The sequence below is a fragment of the Pleuronectes platessa genome, chromosome 9 (genome assembly GCF_947347685.1).
Source record: "Pleuronectes platessa chromosome 9, fPlePla1.1, whole genome shotgun sequence".
Taxonomy (NCBI): Eukaryota; Metazoa; Chordata; class Actinopteri; order Pleuronectiformes; family Pleuronectidae; genus Pleuronectes; species Pleuronectes platessa.
In genome coordinates, this window is record NC_070634.1 from 12396891 (window position 1) to 12419681 (window position 22791).

At 43.5% G+C, this 22791-nt stretch overlaps 1 protein-coding gene across 1 annotated transcript in view; it reads left to right on the plus strand.

Moving 5' to 3' along the window:
* sema6bb (sema domain, transmembrane domain (TM), and cytoplasmic domain, (semaphorin) 6Bb) overlaps positions 1–22791 on the plus strand; it is a 127960-nt gene that overhangs the window by 52463 nt on the left and 52706 nt on the right. The window contains exons 2-5 of the mRNA XM_053430196.1: positions 5350–5475; positions 6937–7051; positions 12629–12689; positions 12838–12900. Of these exons, the coding sequence (XP_053286171.1) occupies positions 5367–5475; positions 6937–7051; positions 12629–12689; positions 12838–12900 (348 nt within the window). The 5' untranslated portion in view covers positions 5350–5366. The remainder of the gene's footprint in view (positions 1–5349; positions 5476–6936; positions 7052–12628; positions 12690–12837; positions 12901–22791) is intronic.

Here is a 22791-nt window from a genome sequence, read left to right on the forward strand (position 1 = left end):
AAAAGGTTATTTTAGTTTAATATGAAAACAATCAGCAAACAACTATCTCCCTTGGCCAGTTAAGGGCTGTCCTTGGGAAGTCCATTTTCATTATCAAATTAAAGGTTAGTTCATCTTTAATATATTGAACAATCACAAATTAGACAGGAAACCTGATTAGAATAGAAGGTGAAAAAGGGAAAAAATTGAAAAGTAAATTTTCAAATGATGATAAAAAATACTTTAATGGAAATAGTCTATGTAAGCCTTGTGACTTCCTCTTTTTATTAATGTAGCGGAGAGACCAGTGTGGAAACGCATTTTATTTGACTGTAACTTGAGACTGTATTCTTCCAGAATTAATACCCTCTGCATAATACTTGACAACTGCTCTGTTAAATATTTTAATCATTAATACCCCAACCACCATCACTGTGTCCCCGTTTATGCTGCTCTATTTCATTACCATTTCCCCCATATCTAGGACACGCATAATCTTGGTTTTTCTATAAAGCGTTTGTCCAGTTTCCATTGAAAGAACCTCATGGCTGTGCAACGGAGACACGGTGAGACGTAGACCGGTGCTGAGGGAGAACAAGAGTTAGAGAAGTGAGTATAGAAATGGAGGTAGAAAGGCTTAGTGAGGATAGAGTGAGAGCAAACATAATAAGTGACGAAAGCATTTTAGAGCATATTAGAGTCTTCATTTGACAAAAGGTGTTCTGTTGCAAAGCATCAAAACTCCTGCAGCCGAGGGAGCTTCTCTTTATAACCAGGGTCCACTTCAACATTACAGAGATTCCTCACATTTCCTCTCTTCTCCATCAAGCCATTCTTCCCCTTCAGGGCCCTGACTTCACTCCGTATCAGAAGATGATCAGCGCTCATTAGGGCCTCGCTAAAGACACCCGACATAATTGATTAGCTGGTGATTTGTTTGTTAAGTTATCTTTATGAGGTGGCAGTAATGAAGTCCACGGAGACGTTACATCTTCCACAACCAAATTGATCTGGGGCTAGGGACAAATTAACAAGTCTGCGTAGAATCCTAGCAACTGGAGCACGTGAGTCTCCCCAAAGCTGCTGTCAGAGCTGCACTGAAGTCTGGATATTTTCCTGAAATTTTCCAGAGGGGCTGTATGTGAGAAGGCAAAAATCCGAGTCAGTTGATATTTTCAGGAACTTTACCTACCAGTCCCAAAATGTATCTAGAATGAGTGAGCCCCTGTGATGATACAACAGGAAACTGTAGAGTAAATGGGTGTGTTGATGACGTTTCTAACAAGAAACCGAAACAAAACAACGAAAATAAAAACAATACATATATCCCATCTTGGAAAAACAATGAGATTTGAGCTTTTGGACATAAGGGCAGATGCCAGTGTCAATGTGATGTAAACAAAAACCTGATATTTCCCGGTTGTGAACAGCGTCTCCAACAATCTCCTGCTGCGCTCTTGTGTGAAATACGAGAAAGGCCAACTTTTCTTTTCTGAAAACAGCCGAATAAAGAACAGCAGAAAGTTGCTGTGGACGGGGAATGACAGCTCAATCTGAAGTTTTACTCGACCAGACATTGTTTAAAAAAAAATTCTCCACTGTCTTCATTTGCCATCCGTCTTAACTTGGCAAACAAATAGGGCTGTTGGGATAGTGCCCGAGCTCAAGCTCAGTTCCTCCAGTTTTTGTCACAACATTGGAAACAATAGTCCCTGCGGAAAAGGAACTGATGCAATAATTTGCTACTGGCAGTATGTTGTTTTTTTAACATTTTTTTTTTTTTTTAAAGCCATGGAGCCGACGCACTGTGTGCCAACTTCAATATGGCTTTGATGACATCAACTGCCATTTCAGTTCCATACACAGAGTGGTATAGCACCCTTGGGTTGAATATTTTGTATTAATGTCTCCCATAAATGGCAAAATATATATATGTGACTTGCAGTGTGCCTGGCTCAGTGATAATGTCATACTACCATGCAGTTTGTGCTTGTGCCTCTGAATGGACTCGCTAGAGTCATTTGTCATCATTACAGAGATGCTTTGGCTCGGAACTGTTTGCACGTACACACACGCACACTCACACACACAAACACACACACTCACAAACACAAACACACACTTCGCTTTAATACTCGTGTATCTACTTATTCTGCTGTCCCATGAAATTGTATAGCCCAGAGTGTCTAATTATACTAAGCGAATGCATACCGACTGACATTTATTCATACATTATTAATAGCAGAAACAATAGAACCTCTGATTGGATATACTGACTTCCTGACTTCTCATCTTCTCTCTCTCGCTCTTTGTTTCTCACTTATCTCTCTCCATCTCTCTCTCTCTCACTACCCTCGACCTCCTTTCTTGTCTTTCCGTGACTCTTTCCCCTTCACCTCCTGTAATTTTGCTTGTGGGTGTTGGGTAATTAGCCTGCCTCCCACTTTTATTGTAATGGCAAAGAAGGGGAATTTGAAAAATGCCCCATAAAGATGATATGTCCTGATAAGGTTATGTCTGGGACTCCATTAAGTAGATGGGCTGCACAATGGCTGTTTGTATGTTTCAGAGGAGAGCGTGTATGTGAGAAGGAGAGAATGGCTGAAGAAAGGCTGCTGTTTCCAAATGTATATTATATATCGTCTCTTTTGTTCACTGCATTTAATTAAATTTATTAACTTTAGAATGAATCTATTGTTTACTATTAACATTTTTACTTCATTAGCATATTTTGTTGAGCCTCCGTACAAATAGTTACGGCCTTTTTTGTCGAGAGACTGTCATGGTTTGAGTTCAGTCCCTTACTTCCAATTAAATGGAAGATAACAAAGCAAACACATTGTTCTTCTTACAGATAAAAAGTTCAATGCATACCATTAAAATACCCTCTTACTGAATTTTTGTGAAATATGACAAGTAGTTAACTTTGAGTAATTTGAACAAACTTTACTTAACTCTCATTTACTGGTGCTGCTGTGACGGCCTTTATATGTTTGAGTATTTGTAAATAATACATCATGTATTAATTCCTTTGAATGTGGATGCAGATTGGCTACGGTGCAAAGTTTTGAAGATGGAGGGATTCTGTTGCAACATCAGAGACACCTTTGCCTTCGTTGATGTTTTGCTTCAAATCAGCGCTAGTGCTGCTGGGAAATCCGAAACGTAATGAAGAGGCTCCATGGTGGCTCTAGCCTGCTGAAATGGAAAAAGGTTCTAAAAAGGTTTTCAAGTTGAACCATGTCCGAACCAACCCTCCCCACCCAGCACTAGCACCAGGATCCCCTTGGTTGAAAAGTGAGGCCAATAAAAAATAGTCTTTCCCATTTTGGGTCGACCTGAGCACGGAGCACTGACCTCAAACCCATCCAACACCTCCAGTATGAAGTGGAACATCCAACATTAACTCAGCTCCGCGCTTCTGCCTGAGATGGAATAAATCCCTTCAGCCAAGTTCCAACATCTTGGGGGAACAGTAAAGACTTTATAATGACGTATTGTCATTGTTTATTTGAACTGCTCAAGATTGTAGTTTTATAGGAATGAATTAGGGTTGTGTATGCAACAAAATGTAATCTTTGCCAGTTCAGTCCTCAAGCACACAGTGCAACAAATGACTTGAACTTAACTGAAGACGACACGTGAAAGTCTAAAGGCCTTTTATACTCGACCGAAAACCACTAACACCCACTCACATCTGTTTTTTGTCTTCAATGTAAAAGGACAGAATCAGTAGTAGTGGCTACAGCTGTGATTGCCAGATGTAAACATGACACCACCGTGGGCGCGCTGCTCACTACGGCCCAATCAAACCAGGAGCACGGCGGCTGCACCTTATTTATATACAGTCAATGGACTACACATGGCAAATATAGGTTGATGTTGTAAGCCATCCATGCTAACTAGTGGCCAGCCACCATGTAGCTTTGTTGGGAGTGTGCTAAAATACATTTTAAAAACACATTAACTGACTGAAGCATCCCACACAGAAGCTCCAATGAGTGGATAGGACACGACAGAGCCATTTTAACAGTCTGCACATCAGCTAACAGCTCACTTAGTTTACCCCGACATGGAGAAACCTGCTCACTACACTTGTTTTGGTATTAACGTGTGCAAGAGAGATGAAAACTGAGATGGACTCATCCCGGATACAGTACAGTCAGCAAAGTGCTTGTCTTTCCAGTGTTTTCTGCGTGGCACATGTGTGACCACAGTAAAATGCTAGGATCTTTTGCATAAAGAAATCCAACCTTGACTATTCAAATTTGAGATGTTGCAATTGTGCATGGGTGCAAGGGATGTTTTTCTTTGTGGTGGCATGTCTGCTTGATTTTCAAGGCAAATTATTCAACGTTGCTTTCAGCATTAACAAGAATTTAAGTGGAGTTAAGAGGTTTTATAAATCCGATGCTTGTGAAATTAGTCCTTGCAAAGCAGGCATGGAGAGGGAACGGCTTAGAATATTATAGATGAATAAGACTACAAGATAATAACAACTTGATTAGAGGTCTCAGTTAGATGGACGTTGGATGCAAACACACACAAACGCTACGCCCGTGAAATTGCAGAGAAATGCAGAGGTAGCAGCCTGCCCTCAATGCCTTCTAGGGTCTGTGGCAACTCTGAAAGCTTTTCTCCGACAAGTCCTAAGTGCCGGAGTCATTTTCTAGATGGATCGTGTGAAGTAACTTGATTTGGGCATCATTTGTATTTCCACATGACTCACATTCAGGACCTGCATGGGCCTTTGTGTTACGGGATGATAAGTACTGACCGTTTAGATCTGCCGTTAGAGAGGTGATATGCCTGGATGGAAAGCATTTAATCTATGTAAACCACCGCTACACTTCCTCTGTCAGCCTCTTTCATATCCCGGCTAATGCTTGATGTCTGGAGTTTTATTGAGCCTTTCACTCACTCTCTGCCAAGACAGATTTTCTATTCATTTACAGGCTGTATCCTGGCCTCTGTCGTGCCAAGATGTCAGCCCCCCCGCTTGTGCTCCTATGTCTCTTTCTCATAGTTGTCATATGTGTCATAGGTGGTGTGATGTTTGATGTGGTGGGGCTGCATCACAGTGATCTGGCTGTATTCAGATCTGACCGGACACTTCCCACAATGAACGACCCAATCGCTCAGTCAGAGCAGCGTTTTTATCGCCCCTCTCATCCGGGAGACAAGATAGAGATGCTGTGGGTCTTTAAACTAAGAGCTTCCATTGGGAAAACAATCTAGCTAGTTAGTTAGGTAGTTCCATAGTGTGTTAATTGGTGTTTAAGTAATCTGTGCTTTAATGTGTCTAACTCATCTGGCTTATCTAGCAAACACTTATTCTTTTCTGCTTTTCTGTCTTTTTTATCTCCACAGACTCCAGTGCTTTTGATATGGCAACCATGGCCCCTCCCTCCTTCTTCCTGCTTTGTTGGCTCCTCCGAATGGCCAGCCCGGCGTTCCCAGAGGAACCGGGGCCCCTGAACTTCATCCCCACCGAAGGTATTGACTCCGCTGATTTTCTCACCCTCTCACCACCTACTCTCCTGCGTGCCTCTCGCCCGAGTCGCCATGTGTGAGGTGTCCCTACACGTAGGGTGTTGAATTTTGGGGGGGAGGGCATAGAGGAGGCTTGGGGTCACCGTGTGGGCTGTTGAGGTCAGACAGGCTCTCACACGAAGGGTGTTGACTGGTGTCCAGGTTAGGAGTTGGGGGGTCACACTCAGGAATGAGAGCGGAGAGTGTAGGAAGAAACTCGTAACTTTCCCACACACAGAGAGAGAGGCCCTCAGGAGACAGAGCTCCTCACACACTCAGACATTGAGTCTCCATATCAGCTCGACAGTCTCCATTCTAGGCCAGACCCTTGATTGATTGCAGGTCAATAATATTGATTGATCGTTTCCCCAGCTGAGTCCTTATGCACGTATCAATACCACACGCAGCGGAGAGTAGATGTTGTCAGTCTTCTGAGAGCTCCACTGCATTCGACTCAGTAGCTGTGGTCTATTGCATGTATAATACAAAGCACATTCACATCTGGATGGACAGACGAGACAAACGGAGGGATAGTGTGGAGGTGGACAGATAAGTAGAGGTGGAGGATGAGAAGAGAAAGAATGAATCATAGTGGATCCCGTGACACAGCGACAAGGTTTCTGCTGAAAGTAATTACATGACAGGAATAAAACAAGCTGACGAAACATGGAGGTGAATAAGAAGAGGGAACAGATGAATGGACTGTGTGTGGGATCAAAACAGGACAGAGAGAGGATGCGAGGATGTTGGATAAACAATACTGTCTCATTCACCCTCAGTCAAGGTCAAAGACGGGCAGCCATACTGATTTTCCATCAGATTTATACCTAACTGTTATTTCTGCTTCGCTCTCCACTTATTTTACACTGTGTCACATCTGTGGGACGTGATAAAAACCGACCAGCAGCTGAACACTATCCAGCGCTTTTATCTTCGATTCCTCTCCCTGAAGGTTTCCCTTCCTCCACGTACAGAAATCCTTGTCCTCTGAAAACAGTTTGAGTGTTTTGATGTACGTTTTTTTGATGTTTTTGAAATGTCACACATCCTTTTGTGTTTCACTTTTTTGAATTATCTAAGTCAGCCCTTAGAACACGTATTGCCAAACTTGTCAACATGAACAATTTGTCAGTAGTGAGTCTCAATCACTCAGTCAAACTTGTGAATGTAACTGTGACACATGCAGCACGTTTCAGAAATCGTTCGTTCTCAGAGGATTATTTGTCTGTGTCTTTGTCTCTTTAATGTATCAGATGTGCTGCTGTTTTACAAGCCCGGAGCTTTGTCTCCACATCTCCCTGCTACTGCTGCGGAGCTGTCAAAACAAACACAAAACCCCTTCTGTTTGGAGTACTTTTCTTCCTCCAAGATTTGTGTCAGTTCAGGATCAGTCACTGTTAGTCTCTGTGTCTCACTCCCCGGCAGTGGCGAGACGATACCCGGTGTTTCTGGGCCGACCCCACCGGACGTGGTTGAGACAAGAGCCGCTGCACATCCAGAGGATCCTGCAAGTCAATCGGACGCTCTACATCGGAGCCAGGTACAACACAACACACACCGGTTCACACAAGACAAACTAGCAACATATTCCCAAATCGTCAATGTTCATGGTCTACTGGTCGTACCACATGCACACGTACCCCCCCCCCCCCCCTTCACCACACACACACACACACACACACACACACACATGCAAATACTACGCCTGTTTTCAGTTTGTTTGTTATCGCTACATTCGGTGCCATGCAACCATAGCCACATTGATTGGACATTAGAGATTATTCAAAAACCACTGGACAATGTGGAGGGATGTGGTATGGGTCAGGGGGAAAACCCTTTAGATTGTGGTGCAGAGGCATTTCCCTTATGGCTTTCTTTTACTTTGTGAGAAAGAGCCAGTCATGGATCTTGTGGAAAGTATATTTAAAGGACTGATATTCATGATTTAAGAGCCTGAGATTTTAATTAACTGATATAGGGAAACACTGGACCATTTACGTTGCTGCGTAAAGTTTTAACTGTTTAATGTGTTAATTGTGGAAGGAATTTACATGGTTGGTTGGTTGGTCCAGCACGTATCAACATGTTTAGCAGAATGAATCAGAAAGTAGTTAAAAAAAATAAAATATGTTTATATCAATCAAGCACGATTCTCTACATGGTCAAAATAACAGATTGGTCCTGTGAGGGTGTACCATGGGGCTTTTAAATGTTCAAACTAAAAGATCCGTTCTGGTAGTGTTTAAGACAGTGCTGTGAATATTTTAGTAGCTAGTCCCATGTTTCATAAACTGAGTGAAGTGATTTTTGCAAAGGCACGTACCAAATTGGAAACAGTGATAACTGCAGTGAGATCACTACAGAAACTTTGCCAGTTTTTATGACACAGTAGCTGCATCTGAAGATAGTTGGCCTGACAAATGTGTTCTCGTGTGGTCTCCATACGAAGATGGCCCCCATATGTCTGTCAGTCTGCTTAGTGCGCTGATCCCGGTGGAGACAGCAGCCCTGGTGGTCAGTAGAGCCAGACGAGGGCGTTGTGGACGGCAGCGCCAGGTTTAGGCTGCTGAGCTACATCTGCTGCTCCCCCGGAGCCATTCAGGAGCCGAGCGGAGGCAGAGAGAGCTAACAGAAAACATGCACCTCCAGATTTACTGCCCCGTGTTATCAAAAAATGAATTTAGCTTGCAACATGCTAAAGAAATGAGACGCACTCGGTTTCCACATGTGGTGCTGGTTATTTGCTGTAGTGGCAGTCTGAAAGAAGATTGAAGTGGTTTCCAATAAGAGACGCCACTGTGGTCCAGGAAATGACCCAGTGCCTGGCCTCCAGCTGCTCTAACCTCACTAGTGAGAGTCGGTAGTAAATATATCAAACTACGTTACTATGGTTCCAGCCATTCTGTCTGTGTGGAGAGGGTCTATAAGCACACACACGTGCACACAGCCAGATAATAAAACTGCCCTAAGACTACAGCTACTGTTGTCTGCCGGACGGCTCTGAAACATGACCAGTCTTAAAAAAGGTTATTTCCAATTTACAGCTGCAGAAATGATTACTGAATAACAGAGGTAAACTGATATGAATGTTTCAGCCAAGCAGATGATTCTGAAATGCAAGAGGTGCAGGTAGAAAGATGAAGGATGTTGATGGCAGCAAACAGAGAAAGATTTTCTAGAGTATACTGTATATATTTTTATATATTCCTTGTAAGTGGCTAATAATGTTTTCGGCTTCCTGACAGAAAATGATCAGTCTGCTGTGAGAACAGATCCATGTGCAAATGCATGTGCGCGCTGGAGACAGCCCGGCAGGAAGGCAGAGTTTTAAAACGTGTAATGTATAAATAAGTACCTGTGGTGGCAGGTGTGACTGCAAAAAGCTCCTACACCGCGCATAGCCTGATAAGACGCCTCACTCATCCCCAAATCCTGTCACCATTAGCATAGCTGCTCCTCAGACTGCAAGCACTGCTGAATCCGTGCCCAGGCACCTGCTGCGAGCAGCTACCCTGCCCCAGCCTCTCCCCAGCTGCGCTAAAGGAAAGTAAACTCTGTATTTGGAAGGTGTCAGGTGGAGTAAAGCACCTTGCTGTGTTAAGCTCCTGACAAGACGAGCAGCTGCAGACTCTGGTCCACAGCGCTCGGTCTGATCCAAAGGGCTAATCCACACAAATCATTTATAAACCAATGGAGAGTGTTTACCTATTGACGAGATGACCAGAGGAATGACGCCAAGTCTTGATAAATGTTGTGAAAAATCCTATTTCTTCAGTCTGTGTCATTACTCGTGTGTCTGTGTGCTTGTAGCTGTGGTGAAAGTGTGCAGACTGACTGCCAGGTTGGAGGTCCCTCAGTTTATTAGCCGGCAGACGCTGACCTCAGAGGTCAGTGGAGGTTACTCAGCGGTCACAGACAGGTTGAATGACTCATGGCAGATGGGCAGGCAGATGATCAATTGTGGCAAAGATCAGGAAGCTTTGGAGGCTGCTCAGCTGTAGTGAGGCTGGGAGAGAAAGGTGATATACAACAAATTACTGTACTTGACCAATGACATGATACAAAATTGGGGAATGCGATTAAATTGTAGTCTATCTACTGAAACCTGAACAGGTTCCCAGTGTATCACAGCGCCAACATGCAGAGACAAACAACCATTCACACTCACAGTCCCACTGATGGGCACATTTTGATTCACCAATTAACCTACATGTCTCTGGAGTAAAACCAGACTACCCGCAGAAAACCCCACGCAGACACAGGGATAACTGCTAACGATTATGTTTATTATTGATTTAATAATTATGACTTCCACTAGGCCTGACTAGGGAGATAATGTTTATATATTGTCTGTTTGTCTGCCTGTTAGTTAGCAGGATTAAGCAAAAAACTACATGCAAATGCACATAAGTGCAACATGGCAGTCCGCCACAGTCTAGATTAATAATGGGAAACACTGCTTTGACGTGGCGAGATAGGGATTAGCCTTGGTAGAGGTCTGCACCCTCTTAGTTTAACATGTAGTTTTTAAGTGTGACTTAACAACACAGCCACACAAGACGTTGTAAGGTTGACCCTTTACCATCACACATCTTCAACATACTCTGGAAAACTGTTAATAACACAATACAAAGTATTCAGTCTCTGTTTTCTGAGTTTAATGCCTGAAGGTCTTTAACTCAAACATTCTTTATAAGCTTGGTGGTGACAGTGTGCAGCAGTTTACTTTAACACTGCTTCTTAGTTTTCACATCATTGCATAGTCGGTTGTCAGGAGTAAGTCTGTAAGTGGGTTGCAGGTACTTAGCCTGGCACATATTTACAGATATAAACGCTTGCCTGCACAGACATGCCACAGCAACACTCTCCCTCAGTCAGCAGATGTGTCGAGGTAACTAGGTGGTTTTACTTTCATCTAGCGGAGCGGCTTCTCCTGCTCTCTCCATTTGCAGGCTCAGAACGGCTCAGTGCTGCTCACGATAAACCACAAGAAGAAGACCGCAAGAAGAAGAGTGAAGGAAAACTGAAATTTCTCTCTGGAGACATTGACGGCTTTCGAGGTCTCGACTTGACCTAGGTCTGCTTGTGTTTGGCCAAGAGGAGAAAGTTCATGAGGCGGACAAGTGAGAAATTAAGGAAATGTTGACAGTTTCTCTCGAGCCTGTGTTGACATTGTATTAGGGCAGGTCAGAGGCGTTGCATGAAATAACAGCTCAGGCACGTGCGTGCACACACTAGCACACACATACACACACACACACGCAAGCCAAGAGGCGAGAGACAGGAGAGTTTTGATTTGTGGGTTTGAGGCTAGGGATTTGTAAGCCAAGGTGCCTTTGTGAGTTATGAGCCATTGAGATGAGGTGTTTCAAGGCTGCGTTCTCATCCTGCTACCTAAAAGAATAATGAAATCTTTGCTCAGTTCATACATGGTGTGTGAGTCCTTACCCTGAATCCCAACCTTAAATCACACGTTAAATCCACTTTATGAACAAACAAAAGCACACAGGCCACAGGCTTTGCATCATTCAAACAACCTGGAGCGAGCAAGGAGAGGGATGGCGAGAGAATGAGAAACAGTAGCATGAATAATTCCCCCCTCTTCTGCCCTATCACAGGCAACAGTGCTGGTTGCCAGCGACGAGGCCTGTTGCTATACTCATTATGTTAAGCTGACACAAGGCTGAAGCAGCCTGGATGAGATTACGCCTCACACTCTGGCCCACTCCAGTGTTTGGAGAACTCTTAAACTCTGACCCGTTAAAGCAAGAAGGCACCACGCAAGTGTTTGGTGATTTGGCACTTCTTCGCCCCTCAGCCGTTCTCATGGTCTGCAAGGCTGATTAAGAGTGGGCGTCTTCAAACCACACCAACGGGAAGTGGGGATGAATTATTCAGGAGAGAAACCTGATGGCACTTGGCGTACCTGTGTTCATATCGAGCACACATTCTCACAGCTCTCTATAAAGAGACAAACATAATATAAAAGAGGAGTTGTGCTTTCGCTCAACCTGGGCCCTTTGTTTATACAAGTGGGTGTGTAAATGAATAATACTAGAAAATATGACTGCAACTGTCCAAGAAAATGTTCTCTAAAAGTGCTTTTTTCAATGTTGCAAATGTCTCGCTTGATGAGAAGTTGAGGAAAATATCAGAATCCCCCTTTAATGCTCTTTGATGAACACTCTCAGGTGATAGGAACACTCACATGGATACTCACACATGATTAACCCGTCCTCTGTCAAGACATGGGAGGAACACGCAGCACAGATTGGAGGCAGAGCTGGATGGAGTAGATAAATTCAATAGCACAGCTATGGCAGATTTCCAGAACAGTCCATTCAAAGCATTGAGCCTTTACTTAGATGGGCCCAAGCTTCAGATCCATCCGTACAAATATATCAAGGCCTTGATCAGTATGCAAACGTCAGCTTTACCTGCTTAGCCCAACTCTCATGTAGTGGGCACATTTCAGAGGAACGCCCAAGGTTACTGCAGAATTATGAGCAGAGCAGCAGTAAACAAGTGCAGCAGTGTTTTTTTGAACATCATGAATACATGCATGGTGTTAGGTTTTTGTGCCATGTGTAGGCAGCGTGCAGCTGGGGGTGTAAACATCAGTACAACAACTTGATTAAATCGTCCATTAATTCAATTTCAGGGTTTTGAATAAGACTGATAAGCAGAATTCGGAGGCCTGACAGCGAATTCGATGCAGCAAGTCAAGTTTAATGAGCGGAGGCAATAGGCAGACGGGAAATATGAGACATCATTATGCAGTCGGAGTCCATTTCTCATATATATCGGGAGGAATGGAAGGCAGTGTAAAGCTGCTCCCTAATCTCCGCAGGTCTGATCAACTTTAAAGGAATGCATGTCTATAATGTGCTGGAATTATGGATTATACACAAGGTGGAGGGTTATTTGTAAAACCCTGGTGGAACGACCTCTATTCAGAGTTTGTATCAAGTGTGTGCCTGGATTTCATCCAAAAGAAAATCTGCTGTGACTTGCACTGCCCAGGGCTGGCAACAATATTCGAGCTGTACTACAGACGCTTGTGCGGTGTCTGGCCTTCCCTCACTGGCTGCCACTTTCTCTATCTCTCTCTTTTCAGGGATGACCTTTTCCGTGTGGAGTTGGACATCGTCGCAGGAGATGAGATGTTCTACAATAAGGTAAGCACCTCCTGGACGAGACACACACTGCGTTTACCTCTTCCAGGTAACTGCATCTCTGATCATTAGGCCACAAAATGTCACAGAGAAATGCAAATGTAGCTGAACAGCGGTGTGTGTCTGTGTGCTTTTTTTTTTAAATGTGCAGAAAAGAACATGGGAGTCCAACAAGAACGACATCAGGATCTGCAGGATGAAGGGCAAACATGAGGTGAGACGGTGTTTAACATCTGTTCCTCCATCTTTCCTTGTCAAACAGTAATCTCTATCATTCTCCATGTTTCAATCAAGCAAATATAGCGTGCAAAAATAGAACAGCACAATAATAGAATGAAAACAACATACCATCCCGATCCTTTGTTAGAGTACATATGTTAATTATAGCAACTTTGAATAGCCTCATCACATACGATGAAAAAACATCACTGTTACTCAAGTGACAGAACAGTAGTTTGATAGGTCATATACCGATTTGGTGTTGTAGCAGATTTTGTGTCATTTACTGCAATAAAATCAGTTTTTATATTGAACAGCTTTTATATTTTTTGTAAAATCTGCCAAAGTTACATAAAAAGAGAAAGCACAGTACATGCAGAAATTATATTTTGTACAATAACGCAATAACGTTATAAACACACACGCACACACATACAAACATGACTTAACCTGAATGAGAACAAAAAATTATAACATGTCTAAATGAAGACAAGTCCCCATTATGTGACTGTGGAAAGAGATTCAGGTCCCCACAATATGAGTAATACCTTCACCACACACACGCACACAAAGGCACAACGTGATCATCTAAATGATGCCACTTGTTTAACCTTTCTGGCTCTGAGCTTTGGTTTCACCGGGCCAGTTATCTAACAGTCCTGCCGGCTGGCACAGCTTCAGCAAGAGGGGTGCAATGACTGTGAATAATAGCATTGTCCCAGCTCATGTAACCCATCTCACACACACACACTCGTACAAATTGAGTGGAGGCACAGAACCAATCCTACCTACACACCACTTGTTCCACCATCGTGAAGCAGGAATTCGGTTTGTGCCTTCCTCAACGCAGGTGGGCGTTGAGGAAGCTGAGGCAGTGAGGAAGAGATGGGGTGAAACGTCCCAGCAGCCCCCAGCATCCCACGGCTGAATACTCACATATCAATAGCACATACACACACTAGGGATGTGTGTTTGTGCGTGTATGTGTGTGTGTGTGTGTGTAGCGGTGATGGTTGTGGTTGACCGGGGAAACACAGGCTCTGTCCCCTGAAGGCAGAGAAAAAAATGACTTATTTAACACACTGAGAGAACACCCGACATTAAATCCGTGTGAGACAGTGCCAGACAGAAACACAATGGAGAAAAGAGGCACAGAGGAAAAAGGGGTGGGTGAAAGGAGGACAAGGAGAGGAGAAGAGAGGAGAGGAAAAGGAGGAAGAGGAGGAAAAGGAGGAAGAGGAGCGTTGTTGGTCCCTGTTGACCAGCCCTGAGGAGAGCTGTGGGGCTGACTGAGATATGAAAGGTCTTCTTGCCCCTAATGACTGTGCTGACTGGTAATGCTGTGAGTCACTCGGCAATGTGAGGAAGATAAGAACACTGCCAGGTTGTCTCAGTCAGCTCTCTGGGCTCAGATTCATATGAATGACTGTGCTTGTGTGTGTGTGTGTGTGTGTGTGTGTGTGTGTGTGTGCAAGCACATCACACACACAGATGCATGCAGTCACCATAGAACGAGAAACACCGATATTTTTAGTCACAAGTCCTCTTTTTACATTAAAATGCAGCTAAAAACTGTAGGAAACAGTTGGAACTCACCCATCTACATAATATAATTGTGTGCAAAAACAAAAAACGTCAGCTGCAGCCTCAGAGATGACGCTGGAGTTGAGTCAACACCTCTCTCACACAGCGTCAACAGAAAATGCAACACTTTAAAGACACCCTGTGTTTACTCTTGGGGAGTTCTCTCCAAAAACAACTGTGTGTGTGTGTGTGTGTTCACTGCGTTTCCTTCCTAACATTTAGATTTATACATTTATGTAGAACATTTTGAGCTTGGTTGGTGGACCCCCGCAATTTGCCTCAAGAAAATTATAATGCCCCTTGGTATTTCAACTTGGTCGAGTTGAAGCCTGATACTGAGGTTGTAACTATTGTTAGCATCATACGCTTTGGTCATCAAGCGTTCTGTATTCATTCGGATAGATTGGCACGAGGTGGATCCGCCCGGAGGAGGCAGCCAGTGAATTGTGACAAGATGTTTGTGGTTATTGAGCATTGATTATTTTCTTGGCACATTATCAGTGAAATTAGTGTGAAATCACATGGTGTAAATCTGACACCGCTCTTCTTGATGCCAAAACAAACTGTACAGTAAACGTGTGCATCCTCATGAGCAGGCAGAAGTTACACACACACTAGTTTACAAGTGCTTGAAAACACAGGGTATCTTTAAGCTTCATAAAGTCACATTAGCAATATATGCTGTAGTATTACATTCATCTGTGAGACCATATATGTTATAATAGGTCACAAAGTGAATATATATATATATATAAATAAATACCTCAGTATGATAATTGGTAAATGATGTGTATTTATGAATCACTTTTCCTGTTATGAGCCACTCAAAGTAACATTCACACACACGTCTATACGCAGCGCTTGTTTTCTTTCTTATAACGCAGCATTCATGCGGTGTATGCAGGGCCTCATCTCACACGCCATTCACACACTGTAATTTGGGGCTCAGCATCTTGCCGAGGACACTTTGGTATGCGGACTAGAGGAGGCCGGTATCGAACCACCGGCCTCCCTCATGCATCACGAAAAAAAGCCAAAGTAAAGTAATTTAAATTCTTTTTTTAAATGTCCACATGACGATCGATTCACTGATCTGATTGTTTTTGGACTGAAGGCCCTCTGGAGCTGCGGTATTATTAATACCTACAGCTCCCATTAGCGCTTGCAAGTCAAAGCTCGATCAAGATTGATGAGGCTTGGCTTCATCATTGAATATGTGAGTTCGTCCAAAGTTTGCGGAACCTTTATTTCATCATATTTGATTTTTTTGACCTCGTTACTTTACAGAATTATGTCAGACGTGTCAGGATTTTCTCCAAAAGTTCAAAACATTTAACATCACATTATCGTCCAGCTGCAGTGGGAGAGGTGACTCTGTACTGGATAGAATCAGATTGATACTGGTGTTGTTTTTCTTACCTCCTGCTGCTGTGTCTTGATTTGATCGTGATAAACTGACCTGACTGAATATTTAACAAAATAATCTGTTATTGACTTTGATGCATGCGCACAAACACACACAGGTTTGTACAGCTGTCTTAGTGAGGACACTCATTGGCATAATGCTTTCCATAACCCCTTACCTTCACCGTAACCATCCAAACCAAATGCCTAGCCCTTATTATAACCCTAACCTTGAAACCAAGTCTCAACCCCTCCATCAGTTCATTAAAGGGGGGAGGGGGGTCCTCACTTTCCCCAAATGTCCTCACTCCGTCGGCTCAAACTGGTCCTCACAAAGATAGCTGTACAAGAGCACTGACACACACACACACACACACAAACACACAGACAAACACACACATACACACACACACATACACACACATACACGTTCAGGCTCTCACATAAATGTAGGTTGACTCACTCACCCTCATCTTTATTACACATTCTGTACATTTATACATATTCATGATTTCACTCGTCTTTTTTAACCGCTCTCTTTGGTTAAATTAAATTCAAGATCTCAACAAACGTTTGTCAGGGAGTCATTTCCTGGTGGCCTCCCTCGCCCTCTCCCACCCACTCCTGCCCTCTCTCTCTATCTCTCCTCCACCTGAGAATGTCCTGTTCCGCTCGGGGGAGGCTTGTGTCAGATGTGATACATTCGCTACCTCGTAATTGGTTTTGTAATTAAATATTTCTGCCTGGTTGATCACAAAGGACATGGCGCTCTCCCTAATTAGGCTGAAAATTCAATATACTAATTCTTCTGCCTTTTCTCTTCTCGCGTGTTGACCAGACGATTTTTGATGAGTCGGCCCGACTGTCACTCACGCTGCTTATTCCCTTCATATTTCCCTTTGTCCCCTGCGTTCCGCTGTCTCTTTATCTCTCCCTTATTTGCCATTGTCATTGTCCCCCGCTGTCATTGCCCCCACCCCCACGCTTTCAACCCATCCCTTTATCTTCCAATGAAAGTACAAAAGAGGGTGACATGTTCCCCAGAGGTAGCTCTGTGCCAACACTTCAACCTGTATGGCAGCGAGGCATGAACACTGAGGCAACTGCATATTTTAAATAGTATTTGGGCATCGATATAAGCGGCACTTAGCAGGATTGTTTGATCGATATAACGTTGATCGTGCTCTCGGGAGAAGCTTTGGGTTTTCAGTCATCCAACTCAAATCCCCTCTCTGGGTCGGCCTGTCCGAAGATTAGGTTTCACAGCCTTTTTTGTGGCTCCTGGATTAATCAATCTGAAAACCCACATGTGAGTCATAAGTGTGGGCCTTCTGTAAATCTTAAACCCTCTAGTTTCTCCGTCTGTAGACTGTTATGATAGTATTTTACTGTACTTGTAGGTTTTGTTTTACAAGGTTATCCCACATTTGGGAAAAGATTGATTTCAGTTCAAACCTTATTTATGTCACAGCAACCCGTTGGTAAAATGCTGTAACTCTGAGAAGATTACCAAACTCACAACTCAAAAACTAAAGTGCAACAAGGCAAAAAACATCAAGTACAGGAAAAAAGCTCTGCACACTTTACAACTTTACTATTTAACATAATAATGATAACGCTGAGTCTCAGCAAATGATGCACAATTAAAACCCAAGCAATATACGTTTTTGGGGACTGATGCCGATACAAATTGTAAGGGGTTAAAACTATCCCAAGACCAATATATTGGATATATATTGACAATAAGTCCTATGAAGTCGTTATCAATCCATTATGGCAAAGAAATGTAATTAAGTCTTGATGTTTAACAGTTTAACCATGAACTTAATTATAAAGAAAACCCAAAGCAGCCTTATCTAATGTACTTGAATCATCAAAATAAACACACATCTAATCGAGTAAAATATAAAGATAAGTGCACATTTATTCTGCATTGTTTTCACATTAAAATAAAAGTGTTCTTATCAGCAAAGCTAAACGCTGACACCGATATGTCTGTGAAAGGCTCATATCAGCCTATTTCTATCAGCCAGCTGATAAATCCTCGGGCTCTATGCACAAAACAAATAAACTTTGTATCAGCTTTCCAGATGTTTTTGCAGCATTTCCCTAAATGTGATACCTATTTACACTGTTTTAGTTTCCCAGTGGGTTTTAGTGTTGATTTGTCCCAAGTCTCTGTGATATGTTGTAATACTATACATTACATTGTTTTGCCTGGAAATCTGCAGCTGTGAACTACATCTGCAATATGTACTTGAACGACAGCAGGTTTAGCTCGTTTCGACACAAATTCGGCTTCATAGAGGTTCAGTGACTAAAAGTCTTAAACTGATCTTAAACTAAATCAATGCGCCACCTTTTTCTCAGCAAGTTTTCAGACAGAGCTGGCCACGGGTGACCAGTTTGTGTTGTGGTCAAGGATTAAATGGATGTGTGTGTGTGTTCACGCGTTTGTATGCATGTTAGTGTGTGTATCATTGTGTGGGGGTGTGTATGTGCTTTCACCAGGGAGTGGACATCAGCTGACCTCACAATCTGTAGCTCTTGCTGCAGGTCAGCTCCACTGCTGAGAATGCCACATGGCTGCCTGGCCAGGAAAAACGTATTTTCTACCATTCTCTCTCTGCTCTCTCTCTCTCTCTCTCTCTCTCTCTCTCTCTCTCTCAATTATCTCACTTTCCCTCGCCCTCTCTCTCCCTCCCTCTGGTGTCTGATGTTTGTTTGGGGCCCGTGGTGTGTTCAGTCAGAATTACCATCAAACAGAGAAGAAGGGTTGCAGAGGGATGCGGATTAGCGTTAACATGCTGACTAAGACCGTAGCACTCAGAACAGCACATCGCTGCTAATTTGGTACCACTGTTAATTTATCCTCCGCCCACGTGTACATAAACATACACGCACTCTCTTCCTGTCATAGAGTCACTCAGGGATCATCTGGGATTTTTCTGGAAATGACAGGCCCGTTGTTAATGAGTGGAGACGGGGGCTCGCCAAATCTTTGTGTGTGTATTGTGTATACAGTATATGTGTGTGTGTGTTTGAGTATGTGTGGGAGAGTTCTGGCTCAATGGTGGCTCTTGGCAGGGCGACGCTCTCTTCTCCCTGGTCGCTAACATCAGGGGACCAGCCAGGCGTGTAATGGAAACTAGAGATTTAGAGAAGCTGCTTGCTAAATATGACCCCCTGATGTCCTTCTTTAGACAGCTCCTATTGTACGGACATTACAAAGCAGGTCATCAGGATAACTTATAAATTATATTTTATGAAAAATGCTGTGGTTGTGAAAGACCTTGTGACACATGAACATATTTAGTTTCTTGGTTCGACTACACACAGGAATGTTTATTGTAGCCGCCAGTCAAACAGCACATTCATTAGGGTTCTTTTGGGAAAAGCTTCATCATTAGAAGAAACACTGGGCCCGGGCTCAGGCCAAATGAAATCATCTCAGTGTAAAGGTTGAGTTCCGCCGACAGATGAAAAGCAGATGCAGAGGGTGGAGCCTCCTCAGTTTTAATGGTGTCTGACTGCTGCAGGTTGTTTGGAGCAGATGTGTTGTAGCAACAGAGAACTTGTTGTCAATGCTCTGTCTCTGTGTGTGATCACTTTACCTTTGTAAATGTGTGTTTAAATGAATGCTTTTGGATATATGCCTGTTTTGGTGTCTCAAAGGAAAGTATCCGTGTCTCTGCTGGGAAACTCGGAGGTGGAATGCACTTGCTCAGTGTAGATAAGAACGAGCCTGGCCAACATCGACCTCAAGAGCAAGACACTGATTAAGATATTATAAACTGCATAGCATCCAGTTTATATCAATAAATATTCACATATGCAAACTACCTCACAGACACACGTGTTTAAATGTCGCCATCCATTCACGACTAAGCCCATATTTGCACTGAGCACGCGCTCCTGTGTAACTCATCTGTGCTGCAGATTAATTCTTGGAGGCCAGGCAGCTCAGTAAGAGGAGGAGGAGGAGGAGGATGAGGAGGAGGAGGAAGGGTAGGAAGGGGAGGAGGGCTGCAGTCGTCTGGGTCTTGGAAAGTCTTGCCAGCCCGCACAGGTGGCGTTTTGTCTGGACTCTGCCCAGGGAGTGAGGGAGCAGAGAGAGGAGGAGGAGGCATCAGGACGTACAGCATTTTAATTCATATGTAATTGCTCAATTCAGTGATTCGCCACTTGTTTTCTTTTTTAATGTGGAAACCAAAGTAAAGCCATAATCCTGCAGACTGAACAAGGCTTTAATAAAGAAGGACCTGTACCTGGAGGTGCCAATTGGATTCATGGAACTAACAAATAAGGGCTAATGAAATGCATGCATGCAGCAGGAATTAGTTTTGAAGATGCCTCTATAGTGCAAATGGAAATCGAAGCTCCATAGCCGTAATGTTGGAAAAGGATCCAATCCTTGTTTTATCATGTGGTCATGAAGTGTTTCATTTTATGTGTACAAGCGCTGCCAATTGCCTACATTTGGGCAGTGGTTTGGCTCTTGGAAGTATTTACTCCCCTCTCCGAGATGCTGGCAGTGGGACAGGCTTGTTATTAAGAGTGCTTCATCTGGCTTTGTGATTACAGCTCTGACCAAGCTGACAGACTGCAACCCCCGCCGACAAGCAGCATGCAAATGATTCTCACACACGAGCACGCATCTGTGCTGTGATGCAGAGAAACACACATGCAAACACACAAACACATGCACACACACTTGCACACACACATGCACAGATGTATGCGCCAGGCCTGCTGGAACACATACTGTTATATGGGGGAATGACATATACTCATATCCCGCCACCGTCACGCCTCAATTTGTCACATAGTGCTGCACCATTAGAAATTTACACCTCGCACTTGACACACCCCCTGCATCAAACACACACACAAACACACACACACACACACACACACACACACACGCACACACACACGCACACACGGACAAAATCACTTGCTTCCATCCTGTCGTTGAAAAATGAGAACACTGCAGGGAGTGAAGTGGGAAGGTGGAGGGGCAGTGGGGGGTGTAGGGGTGGAGCATCTGGAATAACATTCACCCGTATCTCATATCACTGCTTTACTTCTGATCGCTCTCTATCACACACACACACACACACACACACACACACACACACACACACACACACACACACACACACACACACACACACACGCACCCACCCCCACACACACACATACACGTTTTTTCAACACCTCTTCTGCTCCAGCTCTTCTACTCTTTCCGATGACTTCAGTAGTGGGTTTGGTGTGTGAGTGTGGGTTGGGGACTGGGGGGTTGCAGAGCTGGTGCCATCCTGACTGGGAGACCACTTTGGGGAGGGGGGGTTTGCTGGCTGCTGGCCACCAGAGAGCTACTGTACATCACCACTCACTCACTCTGCACTCACACACACAGGTGGCCGACTCAGCCCTGCAAAAACAAACTGCTGTCAATACTTTTTCGATTTAAAGTCAAAGGTCATAACTGGAATTTGGGCTTAAATCTCAGTGAAATCTCAGAAGCCACCAAATCCCCCACATGCAGATTCACAGCTACTGTTGTTTGTGCTGTAGCCGTACAGTGAACTCCCTTTTACTGGCCGGACTGTTGTTATTTTTCTACTTGAATACCTTCACCACCCCAGGCTGTAAACTTCTACATTCACTTACAGATTAAAAACAAAACTCTTCATTTTACTGCCCACAACTAATGATAACAATAAAGAAGAACCTGCAGTGAAAGGTCAAAGAAACTGTTTTAATTTGAAGGGGTCAGAAAACAAAAAAGTTAGGAATATAGCAATTAAAAAGTGTTCATAGCGCAGGCTGTGTATATCTATGTATATAATGGCTTCCCAAAAATGAAGCCAAAGTGGGTTTATCACTGCAAATTTGGTCATAAATCTCGCCTCCTCCATGTAAGTGGATGGGACATGAAACAAACTGATAAGTAGTGTTGATGTTTTTGATATTTCCTGCTACAAAAATGTGGTGACAAATCAGGATTGACAGCTGTGACCTTACTACCACAATTGTACAGATGGCTGGGTGGGTATCTGGGATGTTTTAGGTTCAATCTTCCAAATTGTTCGCGTTTTACTTATTTTGGATTTGTCTTCCTTTGCATCCATCCATCTATTGTCTATACCACTTATCCTTTCATGGTCGTGGGGGAGCTAGAGCCAATACCACCTGACTATGGGCGAGTGCGGGTTTACTTTGCATCTCTGTCTTAATCAGACACACAAACATAGACATATATAGGAAGTACATGATCCTGTGTTGTAGGTGCAGAATCACGTTATCGTCTCAACAATGTCAAGTGAATCAGTTAAACCTGTTCAATAATGTCAATGAAGACACTGACACCAGGAGATTGACTCGCATATCTTCTTTTTTTTCTCTGTTTCATAAAAACCAACCTTCATAACTATCACTCACTGTGGAATAAAAGCAGTCATTAAGTCGTGTGGTGCTCACTCTACTCCTCGTTTCAAAGAATGAGCGTGGAATAATGAAAGTGTGACTCTGGTTTTTTAGTCATTAGGCGGGCATCATGGAGTCTGACACCTCATGGTGGAGAAATTAGTCTTAAATCGGCTTCTTGTTTTGAAATCCAGAGTGTGGTATGGATTACCATCTGTCAATCAGCAGCTGCGTGCGTGCGCGTGCGTGTGCGTGTGCGTGTGTGTGTGTGTGTGTGTGTGTGTGTGTGTGTGTGTGTGTGTGTGTGTGTGTGCCTGTGTGTGTGCCTGTGTGTGTGCCTGTGTGAAAGAGTGTAGACACTTAAAGTCTCTGCAGGCTACGTTCAGACTGTATCAATCTGATTGACAGCGCTAATGGTGTGATAATTCTACACATCAGGTAACTGAAGAGCTTCATTTCACAGCAC